This window comes from Chelonia mydas, chromosome 17 (assembly GCF_015237465.2).
Source record: "Chelonia mydas isolate rCheMyd1 chromosome 17, rCheMyd1.pri.v2, whole genome shotgun sequence".
Taxonomy (NCBI): Eukaryota; Metazoa; Chordata; order Testudines; family Cheloniidae; genus Chelonia; species Chelonia mydas.
In genome coordinates this window covers 12,327,768-12,349,644 of record NC_051257.2, presented here as the reverse complement: position 1 = coordinate 12,349,644, position 21,877 = coordinate 12,327,768, and the positions used below count along the sequence as shown (strand labels likewise).

The 21,877-nt window shown below is 45.8% G+C and overlaps 1 protein-coding gene and 1 long non-coding RNA gene across 2 annotated transcripts in view; one reads left to right on the top strand and one right to left on the bottom strand.

The window, feature by feature from the left end:
• Positions 1 to 7,478, top strand: part of LRRC75A (leucine rich repeat containing 75A) — a 185,195-nt gene extending 177,717 nt beyond the window's left edge. Inside the window, exon 4 of the mRNA XM_007054207.4 lies at positions 5,081 to 7,478. Coding sequence (XP_007054269.1) covers positions 5,081 to 5,684 — 604 coding nt within the window. The 3' untranslated portion in view covers positions 5,685 to 7,478. The remainder of the gene's footprint in view (positions 1 to 5,080) is intronic.
• Positions 1 to 21,877, bottom strand: part of LOC119563891 — a 70,279-nt gene that overhangs the window by 21,470 nt on the left and 26,932 nt on the right. The window lies entirely within an intron of this gene.

Sequence of the window (21,877 nt, the reverse complement as noted above, 5' to 3'; positions counted from 1 at the left end):
TTAAAAAGTAGCTCAGCAGACACAAACCCACCATTATAGTAGGAAAATGTACTCAAGCATGTGAGCACAATGGCTGTAGCCCACAGAGGATACGTCCTAGGACTGAATGCAGCCAACTAAAGTTTGCCTTGGGCTCTGCATTTTAAAAGCAGTAGGTTCTGGGTTGTAGCGATAAACTGATGGCTGTCGTGTATAAAACCAGTACCTGTGATGTCTTACAGTATTGCTTTCAGAACAGCAAATTTACATTAGAAATGGTGAAAAGCAGAGGGTGGTTAAAAGGACAAATAAGAGAATAAAAAAAAAAAAAGTGCCACACACAGGAGAGAACTGTCCATTTGATACCTTTCATGTGCATCGAATTCACTAAAAATGAGACCACAGGTAATTTCTGTACTCTGAAGGAGGACTGTATTATTACAAAGATACTACTTATGTAGCGCATGGTCTGGATAAATCCTCTACACCAGCCTGCACTTTTCTCGCATCAGAATATAGTTTCATTCTAATCTTTGTAATGACACATTCTCAAGTGCTTTCCATAAGGAGATGGAAAAGATGCTACCAGTCATCTTTTCATTGTCTGGAGTTCAAGTTAATGATCGTTAGCCTTCTCCCTCTGCACAGCTTCCAGGACCTTTGCTTAGTGTCAGAGAAAAGAGTCAAAGCAAAAACACTTAGCAGTTTGTGCTGCTATGTCTGCTGTGAAAGTGTTGCAGGCTTTTACCATTACAGCCCACTGTGTGTGTGATCAGCAGTCCAATGCCTTGTGTCTCATTCTCGGCTGAGGAGAAGCGGCATCAAGCAAATCTTTTACAGTGACAAGTTGCAGACTGCCATTCTGCCTCCACGCTGCATTTTCCATGCACGACACTGTTCTTCCCCAGACAGCGTGCGTGGGTGTGCACACGTCGCCATGCTAACCGTCACTTAAATGACTAAGTGGTGGCATGAATTGCAAACAGCACGATGTCTCGGTTTCACACAGCACTGGAGGACACCACTATTCTCTACTCCTATCTGTTACATTATCGCATACAGCCTCGCGTGTGTCAGGGCTGCTCGAGTGTGTGATCTTATTCTTCCGTGCTGCAGCCTACAGGGCAGGGGTTCTTAATTGATTGACCATTATGGGCCGCATCCACACAATGCATATATACCTGTATGGCCCTGAGGCGGTCACATGGGCCGCAGCTGTGTGCTGATTGGGTGGAGAACCACCGCTACAGCGGCTGAGCCATAACGCAGCTGAAAGTAAGGGTATGTCTACACTCCCCACGTTACAGCACGGCTGCGGCAGCGCTGTGCCGTGGGCCGTGGAGACACGCTTCATCGCCGGGGGGAGAGCTCGCCTGGTCATTTAAAAAAAACAAAACACAACAAAAAACCCACCTTGAGGTGGTAGCTGGTCCGTGGCTCTAAGTTCCAGCTTTCGCTCTCGCTCTCCTTGTGGTCCAGGGCTGCTAGGCATCCATCCAGAGTAAGAAACAGACCAGCAAAGGAGGACTGAAATGTCACCGTTTTGCCCCTTCAGATCTACTTTAGGAACCTTCATTAGTGCTACGTGTCTGGGCTTAGGCCTAATTAAGCTGCTTGCAATGGAGCACACTGCTAGGAGCCAGGAGAAAGGTCAGGTCGAGTCGAGGGGGCTGCTAAGCAAATCGCTGCGTGAAGCGGCACGCGGTTTTCCACAGTCTGCGGAGGCGTCCCAAACTGCTCAGCTCTGGTTCTTCGTTAAAGTAAGGAATTGTGCAGACAAGGAGAGAATAGAGGAAACCAGCTGGTTTATAGCACGCAGCCATTACGCCTTTAGTGGGCAGGAGATTGTGTTTATGGTACACACACACTTCAGAACACTCTCACTGAGGTCACTGACAGCGCCTAAATCCGGAGCGACAGTTGCCTTCGGTGGTTTGAAGGGGAGTGTGCTAGCTAGGCAAATACTGGAGCTTGGCAACTGGTCCATTTCACTTGGCCCGAAGGATAGCAACGCACAAGGGTGCTTGCCTAGTTCTAGGGATGCGTAATAGACGAGTGTCAACAAGCAGCATGGAGCCGAAGAACAAAAAGAGCATTAGGAGAAGGGAAATCCCAAATTTTAATCCTGGCTCTGCCACTGATTTCCTAAATGGCCTTGGACAGTCGCTTTGATTTTATGCTGTGCAGGTTCTCCACTGCTACTGATCTCCTTCAAAAGGGGAGTGGAAGGGATGTGTTTGTACTATGATCCTTCTATGAAAGATGGGCAGATGGACCTTTTGTTTGCACCTACTGTTATAATCAGCAGATTTAGAGAGAAAGAGTTAGACCTGGTCTACGCAGTTTTTATACTGGTACGGCTCTTGCTTAGTGGGGAGGGAAGAGTGATATACCCGTACAACTCCCACAGCTATACAGCTATAAAAGGTACCTTATACCCCTGTAGTTCATTCCCCTTCCTATATAGGAATAAGTTACATGAACAATTAATATACTTTCAAAGCAGATTATAGACTACATATTAGCCAGTCTGCTTTGAAGAACTGTGTCATGTACGCAGGTCCTTTGAGTGTACCTGAAAGGCAGTACGTCTTAACCCTTGTGTAGACAATCCCTGAGGCACATTTGCACCAGTGTAACTGAGCCCACACTAGGAGTTACACTACTGATCTTTACTGACATAGTTCAAGGCTGTGCCTGCACACAAAACGTACACTGTTCTTACTGCTTTCGGAAATTCCTCTGGCTCTGCGGTTGCACACGGTTTTGGAAAGAGCTCGACATTAACAGCACTTCCTCGATTTAAGTGGAAGGAGAGATCCTAGGGACCCCAAGATGTAATAACTGTCAATCTTAAAGAGAATGGCAGCGCCTCTTAATAAGAGCACAGGACTGTGGGTCAGATCGTGGGTGTTTGGGAAGCATGAGCTGATGGGTGTTTGGTCTCATGCCTGTTTGACTGCGCCAACTACAAACATGTCCCCATTTTCACTCTCAGTAAGCAAGCAGTGTTGTCATTTCAGATATTCTTTTTTGTATCACGATTAGCTCTGTCGGTAGGGGAGGGGAACTCAGGACAGTGAGTGCAGCCTTCTACATCTTCCTGGCTGTTCTTTGTATTGTGACAGGCATCATCAAGTATTAAAATGTTCCTTTTCACTTCTTGGTGTTGAGTTGATATGGTCGAGTTCCCGTGGAAGACAACTTCCAGAAAGTCAATGGCATAAAGGCACATCTAGAATTCTTCCAGTTAGGACTTTGGAAGTGCACCCCCAAAGGCATTGCTGCCCAAAAGGACTATTTACCCAAGTCACAATGAAATGTTTTAATGGAGTTTAGCAAGGGCCGTAGGAGTTTGCATCCTTCTGCTCAGTGAGCTATTGGGGTTCCAACCAACTGATTGGTCAAGTAGCTTTCAGTAATCCCCACTGAGAGACTTTGGTAAGGAACAGACTACACAAAATGTGATGCAGGATGTACATTTTTTCTTAAAGGAGAGAGTTTAATAGGTTCTTCCACACCACCTTAGAAAATCTAGTGTAGTGTTCCCCTGCAAATGCATCATATTGCAAGGGGGCACCCTGGCTTGTGTTGCCAGTGAATTAAACCATTATATTCTTTATCACCAGCAGACCAAGTTACCCCAATGTCTCCTTGAGCAGAAAGGCCCAAACTTCTGCAGCTCTCAGTATCACATCCTGGGCCTAGGAAAGTAAAGATAACGGAGATGGGCTCATTTAAACCCATGGTTTTGAGAGAGTAAACGGAACTAGAGTGGATGCAGTTACTAATTCTTTTACCAAAGGGGGTTCCAGACTGCCTTTCAGTGTTCAGGGTACATCTACACTGCCAATAAAAGGTATGTTAGTTCACTCAAGTTCAGATAACAGTAAGGACACAGCAGCTTCACCGAAGGCTCTCTCAAACGGAGTTCAACAGAGCGGCTGTATAGTCACTGCTATTTTTAACACGCATTAGATATTGCAAGTTAAGAACACTTTTTTTTTTTTTTTTTTTTTTTGGCACAGTGTGGACACCTTGAGTCATTGTTCACAGTCTAAAAATGCCAGGGAAAGGGTTTACCTCTCCATTTACACAGCAAGTCATGAACAGAGGCCCTAGGTAATTAAAGAGAAAATGTGAAGCTGGCAACACCAGCAATGCTAATGGTAAATTCAACAAAACTGTTCTTTAGCTCAGAGTATGAGGAAAGTCAGAGCCATATGCACAGCGGGCCGATTTGGTACGATCATTGTGGCAGATGCGCCAACTTAATTAGCTGTGATTTCTCGAGTGATTAACACTGATAGAACTCCCTCAGTCTCCTAATTCATTAGTGTTAAGGCCTCAGCTACTGATAGCCACGGCGGTTAGGTTACCCTAATATAGCTAGATCCTTGCTGCACTTTAAAAGCAATGTTGATCTGTATAACTCCAGTCTGGCAGAGATGCTTATCAGCCTCCACAGGAGCATCATGAGACTAATCTATCTAAAGGTTTTTCTATAGCATTCATCACCACAGCATCCAAGTCAAAAGATTAATTGTAGTCATTGTTAGTAAACCACTGGAAGTACTAAATTGGAGTCAGGGCATCTAGCTTTTAGGTCTGCCTCTACCATGCCTTTGCTGTTTGCCTCAGTTTCCCCACCTGTAAAACCGAGCAAAGCTTATTCCCTTTGACGAAGGGCTTCGCAATGTATAGATAAGTGCCAAGCATGAATATTGTCACACAAGTGAGAATTCCTGTTTTTCTGCTCAAATGCTTCATAGTCTTTTTCCATTTTTGAAATTTTAAAAGTAGTTGAACGTTCAGCTCCAGGACCTTGCAAGGGACTCCCAGAAGAAAGCTTCCGTAGGCTTGTAATTGAAACAGGAGGCAGCAACAATCTTTGAATACATTGGTTTTGGCTGCCATCCATTTGCAAGCTTGCACACAAAATCGGATTCAAAAATCCAGGCCTGACAGAGAGGGGTTGCCCTCAGTTACATATCCTGTTTGAATGAGTCATTGCACTGTCCAGCACACAAGAAGTGATGCTTATTAGCAAAATGATGAGTGCCCATGTTAACTGTTTGTCTGTCATTTTGTTTCTCTGCAGCTTGAAAGCTATCCTGGTGGGGACGCCTCAGAACAACACAGTGGATCTCTCTGGCATCCCTCTGACACTGAAGGACTTGGACCGCATCATCTCATATCTCCAGCACAGCTCAGAGCACATCGACAATGTGGAGCTGTGCTTCACGGAGCTGACCGACGAGATGTTCCTTCAACTTCTGCCCATCCTCAGTGCCCTGCCTCACCTCACCACTCTCTCCCTGAACGGCAACAGACTCACCAAAGCAATCCTTCGGGACCTGACAGAAACGCTGAAGGACCCCAAGAAGTTCTCCAGCGTGACGTGGATTGATCTGGGCAACAACGTGGATATCTTTTCTTTGCCGCAGCCCTTTTTGGTCAGCCTCAAGAAACGATGTCCCAAGCAAGGCAACTTGCCAACCATTCTGGAGTTCGGGGAGGGCCAGATGAGTGACTTGGAAAGCCAAGAGGACCTGTGCTCAGCTGACGAAGATAGAAACCAACCTGACAAGATCAACAATGCAGACACCAGACGGTTGCTGACAGAGAGAACAATTGAGGTTGGGACGCTGACAAATAAATGTGACTCTGAGCAGGAAGCTGCTTGTCAGACAGCTCAGACATGATGTTCAGCTGTGTATCACTTGGCTGGGTACTTTGAAAAGAGACACTTTAAAACTGATACCTCACCTGTGAAGGTTCTTATTAAGTGTTGATTTACATGCTCAGATGTAAAGGTACATCTGTACATGTTCAGATGTCTATACAATCAATGCTTTGAGACTTTAGACTGTTGCCCCATCAGTTTCCTCTCATCGTATGAATGTCAACCGATTTTGTTTCATAGAGAACATAAAAATGTGATCAAGTTGTATACTTATATTTTATAAAGCTGGCCAGGTATTTTTAAACCTTAGCAATGAGCTGTGCTTTTTATCTCTCTCTTTAAAAAAAAAAAAAAAACTATAGCACCAAGGTATCGTAATGCCAGTTCCCTTAAATAGCACAAAAGGAGAGGAAAGCAGCAAACAGAATTTGCCGGAGAGGTCTCTGTTTTGAGATGAGATCATTCTTACTGAATCTAGCAAAATCTTAGTTTTAAAGTTCTCTCTCTTGTAAACAATGGATAAATGGCTGCCTTCCTAAGGAGGACTCTTGCGGAGACCAAATTAAACCTATCCCCACTCTGAACCGCACTGAAGAGTAGCGTACTTGGTCAATGACAAAACAACCGGGGAATATTTCTTTGCACCAGCCAGAAAAGATGAAATTCATCTCCTGTGCAGAGAGGTCAGCACAAGGAGAATGTGCCCCGTAAGACTTGTTTTAATTGGAGTATAGTTGTTGGGCTGGGCATATGTACCGGGGTGAATTTCCACTGCAGATACCTGCTCCTTACTACCACCATTTGGAATCTAGAAAGGCTGTCTCACTCTCTGGCCTTACAGTACTGAGAGCACATTTGGTCTTAGAGTTTGGCTACCACTCCCACTACTGTAAATAACTCCTTTGCTTTCAGTGAAATTACTTGGCGTTTGCACCACTGTAACTGAGAGCAGAATTTGGGACCGTCTGCAAAGTCTGAATTCAGGGGTTTGGTTCAGGCCCATCTCTAGTACATGTAAAGGGACAGAGCTGTTCCTAATAAATATTTATTACAATATGGAATGTTTATAGAAGAAAAACGAACAAAAAGTTTTCCTTTGGAAATTTTTTAATACACTGCCGTTCCAGGGTGGGCAGGCACAAGCCAACTGAAGATACATCAGGCCTGTACCAGTCTTTTAGGTTATTTGACTGTCCCTACTCCCCCCGACCAGAAGTGCTTTGTTTCTAACATTTTTAGAAGAGAAACAGTTTTGAATTTCCAATAGCAAATGGAGATGGGACTTGCACTGCTGGCTTTGAATCTGGATCCTGTCTTCCCCAAAGTTCAGAGGAGTTTGGAGCTGGAATTTGCAGTGAGACCCATCTTTCTAGAGCATTTTAGTACACTTAAAAGGACCAAACCTGATTTCCTGGCATGAAATGTAGCCATTTGGCTTTCTGTTTGTGTCCTGTTATTTGAATAGCTTTAGAGCATCATCTCCTTGGCTCAAGCATGAGTGACAACTCTTTTGGCTTTATCTACAAGTACAAATGCATTCAGAGAGTTTTCAATCTTCCCTTTGGCACTAGCCCCATAACATTGCTACACTATAAGTCTGCTTCCCCTCCACATGCAAGAAAATATCTTATAAGAGATTCTGCTACTCATTTAAATACAGCTGGCAAAATTCATTATGATTTGCATGTATCTAACGTTTTTCTAACTGCTCATTCTTTTCACCAGGCATAAAAACCTTGCAGTGAATAAACTTTTTCTGTTTGCAGTAAAGGAGCTATCCATAATCAAAATAAATGACAGTGTTTAATAGAGACCTTGTCTTGAGTTTGCATTTATTACAGGCTTCACACCACCGGGACCACAGTTCACAGCAGCAAAGCCCAGCATATCTGCCTCCTTGAAAATATTTCCCCTTCAAAGATACGTGGGTAGGTGCTTTATGAATGCATATCACAGACACTACAGTATTTCTCCACTAAACAAATGGTAGATAACAATACTACTTCTGGCCTGATTCTGCCCTCTTACAACAGTGTAAACCCAGTGTGAATCTATTGACACCTGCGGAAGAGCACAATTGGACTCTTTGCACTGCCTGCCCAGTGGCAAAGCGCCGCGTCTCGTTTCAACGTGAAATGAGAATGCTTGTCCGAGAAACAGAGAAGCACATTGATCATCACTGGCGTTGCACCTACTTACACCACCGCTGCATTTGGCCCAGAGTTGTGTGTACTTCACAAGACCACCATGCTGCTGCCGCCAACAGGGGAAGGCTTCAGCAAGCGTTCGCGAATACTGAACCAACCCACTGGCCCGCCCCTTCCTTGTAACAGTGGCAGATTGAGGGTGTTAAATGCATACAACATGCCAGATCCTGTACGAGCGAGCGAGTGGTTTCTGTCAGTCGCCTGAGGACACTGCTTCCCCAGCCAGCAAGATTTTTAGTCCTAGCGTTAAAGGCAGAGAAAGCAGCGCTCACAGCCCCAAGCCCCTTGTGTCTCTTGTGAGCCCACCAGGGTGGTTTTTGCCAAGCACGTTTGAGCAGTCGCTGGCCTGTTCCAACTCTACAGGCTAGACACTTTCATTCTAAAAGGATAAATAATACACGTATCCAGCCTTTATGCAGCTAAACGTCAACTGAGTATACACAGGTGCAAAACCAACACAGAACTTGAAGGCAGCCCGGGAAACGTGAACTGCCCATTCACCCTACTGTGTTAACTCTGAACCATAATGCTAACAGCATACGAGCCATGTTTTCAGGGCATTTACATGTACAGTATACCGTGGGTGCATGGAGCTGGGATTCCCAGCTCAAGGAGACACTCTCGTGCTGGCTGTCAGCAAGCGAAACAGGCCGAGAAGAGAGTGCAGCTGTGGCCGTGCAAGCAGGGGGATGGGCTAGCCAGCCTGAGTGTGTGTCTATGGTCTTGGACAGGTGTGGCCTCAGGGACCCTAGCACTTCTTGCCATGGCTAGGCTCCATTATTTTTCATGCACTCACTAGGTCAAGCATGTCTCCTTGGGCTGGGCCACACCGTGCCACGCCACACCCCCCATTACTACAATGCTGTGCCAACTGGATTGTTGTGTATGCACAAAAGGCATTGCTCCTTGACGTACCATGCATCCTTCCCCCTCTCTCCCTAAGAGATGCTGAACACAACAGCAACCTTTCTTACTAGAAATCAGGTTTCCATGTAAGGGCCATAGTCCCTCCTTGATCTTTGTGCAAATCGCCCACTGTTACAGGCAGAGGATTTGATAGGGAGAGAGGGTAGTGTATAGCCCTGTGTTCACGGGCTTGATCATAACTGAAATGGCATTTGGCTCTCCCCATAGCAAATATTCAGCAAGTTCAGCCGATGACACAAACTCTCTGGGGTAGTGATATTTGTCTCTAGCACTCTGACTACGCCCAGCACTACGTGACAATAAAGTACCAAATGCACGCTAGGTGCTAGCAAACAAAATAGTTGTATTCTCAGCTACGTCAGTGCCTCTATTTGCACCACGTTGTGCCCTCACGTACACTGATGTATATCCAGAGTTACACCAGAATTTGGCAGGGGTTTCGGGGGGCCCTTTAGTCTGAGCTCACCCATTTCACTCAGTAACTGCAGAAGAGGTCAGCGTTCCAGCTGACTTAGAGAGATCAGGCCCAGCACATTTGACTAGCTGGTAGTGGTTTTCTTTTAAACTTAACTGAAACCCAAACAAAATCCAAGCCTTTTGCTGTCAACAAAACAGCCCTGTTTACATTGGCTGTGCAGTAATTGCCACTATTGAAATGGAGCTGGTATATCATGGCTCAGCAGGTCTGCTTGTAAAGCATTCCAAACCAGAGCTTTGAGAAATCAAACACTAATTATAACAATCCTAGGAATAGACACCTACAGAGTAAGCCTGCCACCCAGGTAAACTTCCTTGCTTTCCATATCACAGTGAACGGACGCTGGGTTATCTGTCCACGCAGCCTTTTACAATTCAGATTGCTTGCATGGTATTACACTTCTGCCTGCAAGGGGACAATAGCATCTTTGTACAGCATCCAATGAAGCTTCCAGGCCGTATCACGCATACCACTGATTCAGTCCTCCTTTCTCTCGGACTGAACCCAAACATAGTCACAAGGGGAAACACAGCAGAAGAAAAATCTGTGCAAGGAAATACAGTGCAAATGCAGTGAGGCAGGGCTTGTGGCTGAGCTGTAAGGCTGGGGGTTAGTGGAGACGGAGCTGAGCAAATCACTTCACTGCTCTGTGCCTCAGTTTCACCCTCTGTGAAATGAGGCTACAACCAGCTCTTTCACAATGGTAAGCGAAGGCTCGGGGTAAAATTTTCAGAAGTGCCTTAGGTGCTTAAGCCTTAACTTACGGCCTGTTCACACTACCAATGCTGCATCAATATAGGTGTAGCTGTGGAGCCCCCTAGTGGCTATGCAGTGTAAGCCAACAGAAGGCGCTCTTAGGCCAGTATAACTCCACCACCGCACCAGATGTTCTTAGCTGTGCCAACGAACACTGCTGGCAACACAGTGGCATTCCTCTCCAGCCCCCCACCCTGCTAGGGTGGGGGGCTGCTGACATAGCTACATCAGCTAGAGGCTGTGGCTTTTTCCCCCACTCCCAAGATAAAATTGTGACCAGCAGCAGATGTGAGAGACTCCCAGTAGCCCTTAGGGTTAACTCACTTAATTCATCACTGAAATGCAGTTGCCTCTAGTGAGGAACGCTGCAGCTGTCTTAGCAGCGCTCAGCAGACTAAAGACAAGGCAACCAAGTAGTTCATAGCTCATTAAAGTGACAGAAAGAATAGCACTTATGCAGACTAATTACCCAAGGTGGAAACTGACCCAGGCACTGGTGCCAACGCTCTTGCTGGTGAAAGAGGTGCCAGGAGATTTTTGATGAGCGCTCAGGAACCATGGCGCTCTCTCTGTTAAAGCCGAGTACAGAGAGAGTTAATCAAGGGCATATAACCCTCAAAAGACAAACCCTATGTTCCAGAAGTATCACGGCCCCTGCTGTGTTCCTAACGTGCATTCGAATCTTCTGCCAGTTTCTATTTTTTAATATTAGCAGAGTGACCTAAGCGCCCCGAGCTTGTGTGTCACTTTCGGCATGCTTACTTATCAGACAAACTGCTGGAGAGAAGCAATGTGGAAAATGAGACAAGATATCGGCCGTGGTGAAGGAAAATTGCTCCTGGCAGGAATTCTGAATCCTGATAATCTGAATTATCAAAGCTTGGCACAAGAACAGCTGGAAGCAGCTCACATTGGAGCTCAAGCCACTTCCTCGGGACTTTAAGACAAACATTGGGTCTGCTCGGTATGACACCAAACATGTAGGACCTGACTCTCCATTTAGGTTTACGGATGGTATGCCGTGAGCTCCCCTGAAGAGGGTGGAGTTACATGAAATGGAGAAAAGAAACAGGCAAGTTTTCCACTGGGGAAGGAAAAGTAGCTCAGTATAGGAGAGTCATCGGGGTTATTTTACATTAAAACACTGCCTTATTCCTGGGGGAGTGGAAGTTTTGAAAGTCCCAGCAATCTGCCAGTGAGTGGAAAGGGGAATGCATGCTTGGGCTAGGGGCTACACTCAGTGTGCTGATGGAACTGAAGTGATCAATGTCCTGGCCCTGTCAGCTGGCTAGAAGGAGGTGGCAGAGGGGACATGCACACATCTAGAAACAAAAGCTGGTGGGAAAGAGACAGTTTGTGCTCACTCAGCTGAGAGAGAGAGAATTCAGGCAGATTGAACTGGCAATATTCTCCCTTTCATTGTGTGAGTGTGAGCGTGAGTGTGAGTGAGATGGATTTTGACACAGACCCTAGACACTGGGTGTAACTGGAAAGTTCATTACAATATATCCAAAGGGAATCTGGTTTATTTTAAGATTTTGCTTAAGTACGGCCATTTGTTTTGCTACAGAAGATTCTTAGTGCACTGCACTCCTCTGTGTAAATTCTCTCCGTGTCAAGCAATGGCCAAATAACACCTCTAAATCCCCTGTTCAAAGGGCTCCTTGCTGGCTCAGGGTTTTGCAACAACAGTCAGTCTCCATTTATTGCCACAAGTACCCATGATAGGTCTCATCTCTTCCCCAGGCATTTGGGCATTTTTGTTTCATGATCACTTGCAGTCTCTTTTAAAGGTGTTTTACCCAGGCTGGGGCAAGGGGGCGAGTTAACTTACAAATCAGCACAACACTAAAATCTTGCAAGAGCCTGCTGGTGCACACACAGAATAGAGTAATAGCCACCAATTTAGTCCAGGGCTAGCTAACATTTCTACACATTCTTTCCCTTACCTGCTCATGGCCAATGAAAAAGGGAGAGCGCTCCCAGACCTCACGTTGGGACCCCGTGATCTACTCCATCCCACTGCTCTCTCACTGGTCCCTTTAGTCACTGTGTTAGATTCTCCCCCCTCCACGATCTCCATTCCCCCCACATTGTCTTTGCGCAGTGCTCTGCACAGACAAGACCCATCAATGCGAACAGAAGGCAGGGCGGACTAGATGACTGGCTGGTCACCACTATGCTTAAAAACCTATGGAGGCACCTCTGTGAAAGTAGCTCATCCCGCTCCCCTCTGCAGCCACAGATGGGTGCTGGCTCTGCCAATTTCTGATGCTGCTGGTGGCTGGGAGGATGGAGTTCAGCTAAGCGGCTTGGCTTCAGGCTTGCTTGCTTTCATTAAAAGCACGGATCCTGTTCACTTTTCCCACAAGGTTCAGTAACACCTTCCATCCCCAGCTCCTGTGAGAAACAGCACCAGTTCTGCAGAGCTGTTCTGTGAGTTGATGTGTTTTGCAGGGAATGTGAAGTGGACAGATGTCTCTGCCCGCCCCGTTACAGAGCATACCCAAGAGTCCTCTGGGTCACTCCTCACTGCGGAAACGCCCATTTAACCGTCTGAGCAGAGGACTAAGAGCCAGAAACGCCCCTGTTCCATTCTCATCATCGACACTGACTCCATCTGCGGCCTTGGCAACCTATAGCAAATCCATGGGCGCTCAGTACTTCATTGTTATCATTAGGCCACATCGCGTGGATCCGGGGCTCCAGGCCCATACTCGGGAACAGAATTCAGCTGCAGCTGTTTTCCAAGCCACTAGCACTTGACCCTGCTGTTCCTAGCTAACCGAGTACTGTACTGGGGTGTTTATCTTCTGTTAGCTGCAACTACTAGGGTCTCATCCAAAGCCCAATGAGGTCAAGGGAAAGATTCCCAATGATTTCAACCAGCTTTGGATCAGGCCTCTAGATAGCAGAAGTCCAATATTCCCATCAGAGGTCACCTCCCAGTCCCACACTACACCATCACTTGGTCTCTGCCTCAGTTCTCCCTCTCTGAGAGATGGGGATAATACTGTCTACCTTCCCCACACGGCTGTGTTGGGGATTAGCTGGTTAGTTGTTCTGAAGCGCTGACAATGAAAAGCGTCGAAGCATCATTGCTGAACACAGATTGCGCTTCTCTTTTGCTGCCTCCCTGGTCTCTAGGTCTGATAGTTATTACCTCAACTGCAACCAAGTCTCTGTCTGCCTTTGCTTCATTCCCCCGTCCCCTTTCACATCGCAAGACTATCCCTCCCACCCACTCTGTTTCAAACTCCAGCACTGACTCTCTCTGGCCTTCCCACACCGGAGCGAAAAGCAGGCTAGCCGCAGGGTATTTTTTGGAAGTTATAGTATGAAGCCATGCTATGGACTACACAGAGGATGGGTCTTGGCATGAAAGGAGAGAGATCTTTGTGTATAGGATATTGGTCTAGAGCCCTACTGGCAAGTAAAGTTAGTCAAAAAATGCCAAACCAAGGGACTGAACCAAAACCCATTTTCCCCCCCTGACTTCAAGGGGGCTTTGGATCAAGCCCTAAACCCATTCCCCCAAAGGGTATTCAGAAACCTTACACAAATCCTGCATTCTTTCTGGGGCTCTTTCATCTCAAAAATGAGAAACAATTAGCCAGATCCTCAGTTGGGGTAGACATCAGCCACCTCTATTTGCATCAACTGCAGGATTGACCCGCTTTCCCACCACATCCTGCAACTAGCACGGTCTTGGAGGGCAGCTTATAAGGTTGACTAAAATATTCCAGCATGGTTTAAGTCTTGTGGTTTCCTAGCTGGTTCAGACAGGTCTTCGGTTAAACAAATGGAGCGGGGTTCTTCAGCTGGGGGTGAAGGACTGACAGTCCATAGCTTCAGGGAAAGACTACTAGGAAATCAAAATGGGATCCTTGAGATCAGAGCGGGCTGCTCACAAAGCCCTGTTTCTGCAGAGCTGTAGGCTTGACAGGCAGTTTAAAGCTAAGCCAAGAAGGCAAAAAAACACCAGACTTCTCTGGCTCTGCCCGGAATGATAAACGACTGAAAGAGCAAAGCCCTGGAAGAAACTCTCAGCTGGACTGTCTGATTTCTTGGCAGGCAACACCACAAATAAAATAAATCCTTTTGATGAATGTGGCAGAGGTCCAGGAGCAGCACTGGGCCATGAGTCTTGCAATAAAATAACAGTGTCAGATTAAACATCCTTCTTCACAGCAGCTTTAGTTAGGCGTCTCTCCCCATCTTCCTCCTTGACACTGCTCCTCTCACTTCTTAGAGCTGCTGCATTATTATACACTTTCCAGTCTCTCTTGACCTTGCTCAGATAGTTCACAATTCAGTCTTAAAAGTACAGGAAATTTCAGTTCCTTTTCCTATCTCAGAGACTTCCTCTGCCCTTCATTACTATGGTGTCTCAGCACCACACAATCTGTAACGTATTTATCTCCACAACACCCTGTGAGGCAGGCCAGGGCTACTCTCCCTGTTTTACGGATGTGGAATTAAGGCCCAGAGCAACAGTCACTTGCCCAAGGTCCTATGGAAAGTCTGTGGTGATGTAGGGATTTGAACCCACATCTCCCTAGTCCCAGGCCCTAATCACTGGGCCATCCTTCCTCCTTGGATTTAAAGTCTTATATATGATTACATAGTTCATGTGTTAACTCACTGCTTCAATATAGGTTATTTGCTATGTATTTATACAGCATCTACACAACTGGGCCTCTGTCTCAGTTTGGGTGTCTAGGGTTGCAATACAAATAAATAAAAAGATACTTTGCATTTATTTAAACACCTTTATGAAGGGGTGGGATGGGCAAGCATGGGCTAATGCACAGAGCTTAACTACAGGACTCTTGGGTTCTATTCCCTACTCTGACACAAATTTGCTGTGTAACATGGAGCACTTCTCTCCACATCAGTTTTCTCTATCTGCAAAATGGGGATAATAAAGCCCACCAGCGGTCATGCCCAAAAGAGGGCATCCACAGCATCCTCAACACTATATGGGGACATTGATTCAGTACGAATCCAGAGAGAAGAGTAAGTACACCATATTGCTTCACCAGCATCTCTCCTGGAGGTCAACCATCCAGACACTGACAGACCTGACCTCAAACTGCTTAGTATACAAGGTCAGACAACAGGATTACAGCAAAAATGGAAAAAGCTCCAAAAGGAGACCAGGGCATTTTTCTTAGGCCTTGTCTATGCACAAAAATTGTGCCACTTTAACTACATCCACACTGGGAGTGGGGATTTTATCAGTGTAAAGGGGCCTTTACACCAGTATAACTATGTCCACACATGGGGTTGTACCAATTTAGTTATTTTGGTAGAAAAATCACAGCCCCAGCTGTGTGTATAAATAGTTAGACCAGTCTGAAAACTGTTTGGAAACAGGGCTTTATTTGTTTATCGACTTCCTTTTGCTCACAACATGGATTAAGTTAATTAGCTAGTCGATTCTGTGGGAAACAATTATTTCTGTTCTGTGGCATCAGCATGGAAGGAGCGTGGTTTTGAAGATAGCAGACCGTTTCTTTTTGCAGTTTGTCATCCAGAAAACAATAAAAGTCAGAGAGCTAGGATCTTGGCATTCAGATATGTAGCAGGCTGAGAAATTTTGAATATTTGGGTCCTGTGATTCGAAATAGCTTTGAGAGGGTGATTCCAGTACAGAAGATCACTGCTTTCAGAATATGAAAATTAAAGTTGATTGAGGTCATTTATTGTGTAGAAGAGAGAAGAACTCTCCTCCACCCCCCCACACACACCCAAAGATGTAATAAAATAAAAGGCACCATAAAGAATCTGAGTATAATGTGGTTAGTTATCTCAACCGACAATGAGGCTGGGCATGGGCAGGAGAGAAATAATTTTACAGGGGAAAAAAAATGATCCCTTCAGCAGTGAGAATGTCATTGGCATTCATTTTGTGCACTCCCTCTGAAGAATCAAATCTAAGGGCATTAAAATCAGGAGATAAGGAATTATGAAGGCATTAAAAAAAGTCTGCTGCCGTAAACCCAAAGGACTCATTTCAATTGGATTCCTCAGGGCAGGGTTTGCAAACCTGGGCCCTTTTTTCCTGCAAGTTACGTAAGGGTTACATTTCTGGGAGCAGTAAGGAAGTGTGAGCTGGCAACGGCAGTCACGAAAATACAAGTCATTCATAAACAAACATGAATAAAGGGAAAAGGTCCAGATTAAGGGAGGCGCTGACCACAAACGGCCACAGGAAGCCGGGATGGAAATGAACATGGCCAGACCAGACACATTCACAAAGTTACTCAAGCTCAGAAAGTGCAAGTGAGATGTGGAAATGGGCGAATATAATGCTGTTATTTAACAAAGGTTCAGGGAGACCTACTGGGTGTGGGTGTGCTGGAGAAGCAAAATACTTCTCATAAATAAATAGCTTCTTCCCTCCCTGCTGCAAGGTAAGCGATGAAATAAAACACCAGGGGGGTTGGGAAGGAGGAGGATAAAAACCATACCACACTAACCCAAGGGGATTGATTTTGCATCCTAGTGCGAGTGTCACACTCTGGATTTTAAATAAATACATTAACAGCAAACTATGTATATTGCAGAAGCACCTAGCTGCCACAACGGAGGAGATCAGGGCCCTTTTTGTGCTGGTCCCCATACGTACAGAGTAAGAAAAAGTTCCTGCCCCAAAGAGCTTACAATTGAAACAGACAGGTAAGACACATGAAATAATATTTTTCCCATTTTATAGAGGGGAGACTGAACCATCGAAAGATTAAGGGCATATTTTTAAAAATCACCTAAGTGACTTAGGAGCCTACATTCTATTGAAAGTAAATGGAACTTAGGTGCCTTTAAAAGTTATACCCTAAGTGACCTGCCAAAGGTCTCACAGACCCTGTGCAAAGACAGGAACTGAACACAGATCATCTTCGTATTAGCCCCGTGCCAGAACTTCCTCCCTTCTAGCCCATTTTATTACAAGGAAAATAAACGTACAGAGTAGACTGACCAGACGATGACAATTCCATCTTGTGGCAACTTTTGAGATTTCAAAATATGTTCTTATTGGAATAAAACCAAAACGTTGCCAACATTTTCAGGAAAACAACTGTCAAAATGTGAGTTTTAATTCAAAAACCTGAGGTCTTTGATTCAGAAACAGGTGTCAAAATATCCAACAGAGTGACCATGACTGTGTCCGGAGAGGCCTATGACATGACTCAAAGCAGAGTTTCTCATCCCAGGTCACAAATTCAGGTAGAGCAGGACCCTAGGTCTCCCACATCCTAGGCCTACGCCCTAACCACCACGCTACAGAATGTGAAAGACAGTCTCTCTCAACCAACAAAACTGTTTCAATAGTCTTCCACAAAACATTTTCCCCCAAACATTTAGACAGCTCTAATACATAATCATCCACATGCACTGATCTAGATCAATATGCAGGAGATACATTAAAAGGGATACAGACCGCAAAACCAAGAGAGAATCGGGAAAGAGAATCAAACATGTCCATTGTTCAGAATTCCAAATTCCACAGTTGCAACGGGGTGGGGGTGCGGGGGTCAGGGTCTTAACACTGATTCCTCACGCAGAAGGTCCCAAGTTCACCAACTGAAATACATCTTAGGCTGCTATTACAAAGTCAGGGCTTTGACCAAGAAATTGATTATCCTGCCTCCGGCCGTGTTCACATACTGATGCTTGACAGGATGGCAACAACAAACCTATTACCTCTTCACCGTAATAAACCTAGCCAGATTCTCAATGGAGAAATACTGACTTGCTCCTGACCCCTTTGGTGATCAGATGTCACCAGGAGGCATGACACCGGACTGCTCTTCATTACAAATATTATTGTTCAAACAGGTACCCAGAGCTTAGTGAAATTTAGATAAAACATTTGAGTCTATGCCCATCCGAAACAGTGAATCCCACAGGAAGATCAGACACAGTGGGCTCTTTCCAGCCATTTGGCATTCAGTTTGAAAGGATAAATAGCAAAATAGATTTAACATCCACAGCCCCTGGAAACTCCACCACTTTACACAGAAAGCCCGGTTTTCAAAAGAGCACAGGGAGAGACTTTCAAGGGCTCAGCAGCCACAGTTGGGATTGTTTTTTTCAGAAGGTCCCAGCAGTTCCCAAGGTGACGCTTATGGCCAGTTTTTCAAAAAAGCTCAGCACCCAAAGTGTGGAGGCCAGTCATCTTCACAACCCAGAGTCCCCTTCCAGCTCTGACCCCGGGCTGGCACACAGGGCGCCGGGAGCTCAGTCCATTCAGTGCTTTGTGGGGTAAACGCTAAAACTTTGGACACTAATTGCCCATCAACAGGCAGCTAGTACATTATTACTCTTCCCTATCACCGTGCTAGTCAAAACGACCTGAGCTCAGGGTCCCATTGGGCACATCACATATCCATGGTAAGCCAGTCCCTGCCCCGGAGAGAAGGCAAAGTAAGGCGTAGACACGGTATCCCTTTGGCCACTCAGCACAATCACACTGCCCCTGCTGCGGCCACCCTGTGCAGTAATCTGAGCAGAGGTGACAAAGGCCAGTGTCCCATCTCCAAGGTGACAGGATGGGCCACGTGGCTTCTCCCAGCACTAGGTATAAACACAACCAGTGACTGTATGCTGAAAAGCAGCAGACACTGAAGGAGACAGAGACACAGGCTGCGCGTGTGCTGAACCTGAATCTGATCACACGCACCGCTAACTTGAGCCGAGCTACTCCTGACTCAAAGCAGGGCAAGAGAAAGCAGAATCGTGCCTTGAAGATCCAGGCCTCCCTCTCACTGTACATCACATGGCTGTAGGTCCCCACTCTTGCTTCCTTGTCTACTTTACTTCATCTCCCTTGCTCCCTTGGGGGGTGAAACATGCCACGAGCTCTGCCTTGCCCCAAATCTGTCTTTGGGGAGGAGAGTGAATACTGGATACAGAACTGTATTGACAGAACAGGACAGCTTGTGCCTCAGCAGCGCCCTGTCCTTCCAACGTGCCTCGTGCCTCACCTGCAATGGGGTGTAGGACTAGTGGGTCTCTGTGCCCCCCTGAGCCTCTCTGAGGAGTTGCCAACAGAGCCACAGGCTGTGGGTTTTGTGGGGTGGACCCTTGCCCTGAGAACTGAACAGCAACTCATTTTACTCAACGGTCATCAGAGCTGATGCGACCAGCAACCTAGAGAATACCACAAGGGAAGTTACAACGTACCCGAATGCTCCTGTAGTGATGTGACCTCATTTTCACGGGTGCCCCAGGATTTGTGGTGGTTGGCACGTCTGAAAAGTCAGGCCACAAACCTGTGTTTCCTCCACCTACACTGTAAATGTATCACCTACTGGGATTAGGCCAGGGACCTGGCCTTTCTGGTTGTTTTATAGAGCTTAGATGACCCATACCTGTAGGTTTTATGGGCCTGTAGGTCCACATTAGCATCAGTGGGACAACCCCTGTGCATAAAGCGCATGCACATTAGTGTTTCTGTAGGATCAGGATCTATCAATTTATAGGGTACCAGAAACATGCATGATTTACTAAAGTATATCAAAAAGGCAAACAAAACTCATTAGAGACAACATACCTTTCATCCAAATGCTTTGACTGGCTAACTCTACCTCCCACTGGAGGTCACTAGCAGAGTAAGCTTGTGGGACACAGTGATTTCAGAAAAGGAAGTCAATCAGCAAATGAATAAAAATTTAAAAAAGGAGAGACTCCAATGTATTACAGCCACACTGAAAAGTGAAGGAGGAATCAGGCAGCCAGCTCAGTAGAACCAGCTACTGATTAGAGGTAAATTAGCACAAGCTGGGCTCTGCTAACCATCCAGTGAAGGGTGCTGTTGCATCTATAATCAGCAATCAGTGGCCACATGGGGTAAACATGAGACTGGATTGAGAAGGGAGGGATAAGATTTGTCTCTTGGGCTGGCAGATGGCTGTTTGTTTGTAGTCACGGTGGAAACGCTCCTGGATTTACTCTACAAATAAGACAACCAAAAAACCACCTAACAAAATCTTCCTTCTAAGCTCCTTAGAGCAAATGTGCTTTGCAGTGTTCTCTCACTTGTGTAGGATAGTGCGTATTCCCTCTGGAACAGCAACTTTAGGAATCATTAGAAATTGTAAAGAAACTGGCTGTGTGAAGGAGCTGTACTGATTTGTTTTGGCTGCCTCCCCTACTACTCCCCTCTCCCCCCATCCTCATTTTGAAGCCTCTAGGTTGTAAAGAGATAGGGTCCCAGGATTAACCTATCATTTATAAATAACAGATCCTCTAGATTTAACCCCAACAGCCCTGCAAAGAAGGATGGCTGGATGCCTTTCCAAACTAGAAAGCACTCACAAGCCTAAACCAAAGCAATCCTGATGCGACAATAGAAACCAGCAGTAGAACCGAGCTGACGCAACCTCTCATTAAAAATACTGATTAAGAATTTAGGCCCAGATCTACAAAATAGTAAACCTTGTTTTTAAAATTGTTCCTCTGTACAGCAGCTGCCTTCACCCTGTGGTCGCTGCTTTCCGGTAAATAGCACCAAGCTTAGGTGGGATGTTGCTGGCTGAATACATACAATTAGGTTAATTAAGTTTGAGCACTTAGCAAAGTTTGTGAACCAGCTAATTGGGCTGTAGGGGACAATGAACAGTAGGGTTCATAGATTGGATGCAGAATTCATGAAGCACAAGGTAAGGTTTATAAGATCATGCAGAGGCCACCTATAGTGACAATGTCCATGAATAGCAATTATTATTATTGTAGTGTCTCAGAGTCCCTATCATGAACATGTCCTAGGGCCCAGATCCTCAAGGGTTTTTAAGTGCTTAACTCCCATGCCCGGGAAGATTTTGGCCTAAGTGCACAAAGAGGCCTAAATTCAGCCTGGGTATAATGAATGGAACTCTGAATTGTACCAGTTTACAGCATGGCCTAATGTAACCCAGGGACGTGAGCATCATTTAGACTATTTGGGTGAAATTTTCAAAGCCAGCTACGTGACTTAAGAATCTAAGTCCACTTAGGCATTTACATCCCTTATATACTTTGGGGAAACATTACCCTTTATCGGAAGATGGCTTGGAAAAGGTAAACATTGCAAAGTTCAAAGTCAAGGAGAGATGGGCTCAGTCTTGTTTTTTTAATGGAGCCAGCAAGAGCCAGGTTTCCAAAAGCTGCCCTGAGTTTGCACTCACGGTCTTGCATGTGGAATACCTTGCATCCACTTGCTTTACCTGCACAAGTGCCAGCTTTTGAGGCTGCTAGACTGGAGCTCCGGTTCGAAATAACTTGACCTCGGTGGGGTTACTTAGAAAGGAGGTGACCAAACCACTACCAGCAAACACACAAAAGAGCAGTGGTTGTCATACCCCCACAACATTTGCCTAAGTACCACAACTGTTTCTTGTTTGACATGCAGAGGAGGGAGGGTATGAGGCACTTTTGAATGTCCTGCATCTAATGGAGGGATGGGTCACTGTACCTGGCTACCTATGCTGGGGTCATGGGAGTGAGCCTGTGGAGACCCAGTGGCTCTACCAGACTCAGTAAGCAGTGTGGAGGGGTTGTAGTTGCTCTTCCAGCCCAGGTTGGAGGGTGGGATTTCAAATCCCTGCCTGTCAACTCTTTACCTGCATTAATGCCCTGTTGTTCAGACCTTATGCATGTGAGTTTCACCCAGGCCCCATGCACTGGGGCACATTTCACCCACAATGCACAGGGTGCAAGTGCATTTGCATAAACACCCAGAGGAGGTTAGACTAAAATTGTCAGCTGCCTGAAGCCAGATTTTCCCCTCCTTTATTAAAAGAAGAAAAAAATCCTGGCCTGGAAATGACAGTTTCCCAGTTGGGGAGAATTTTTGCATTA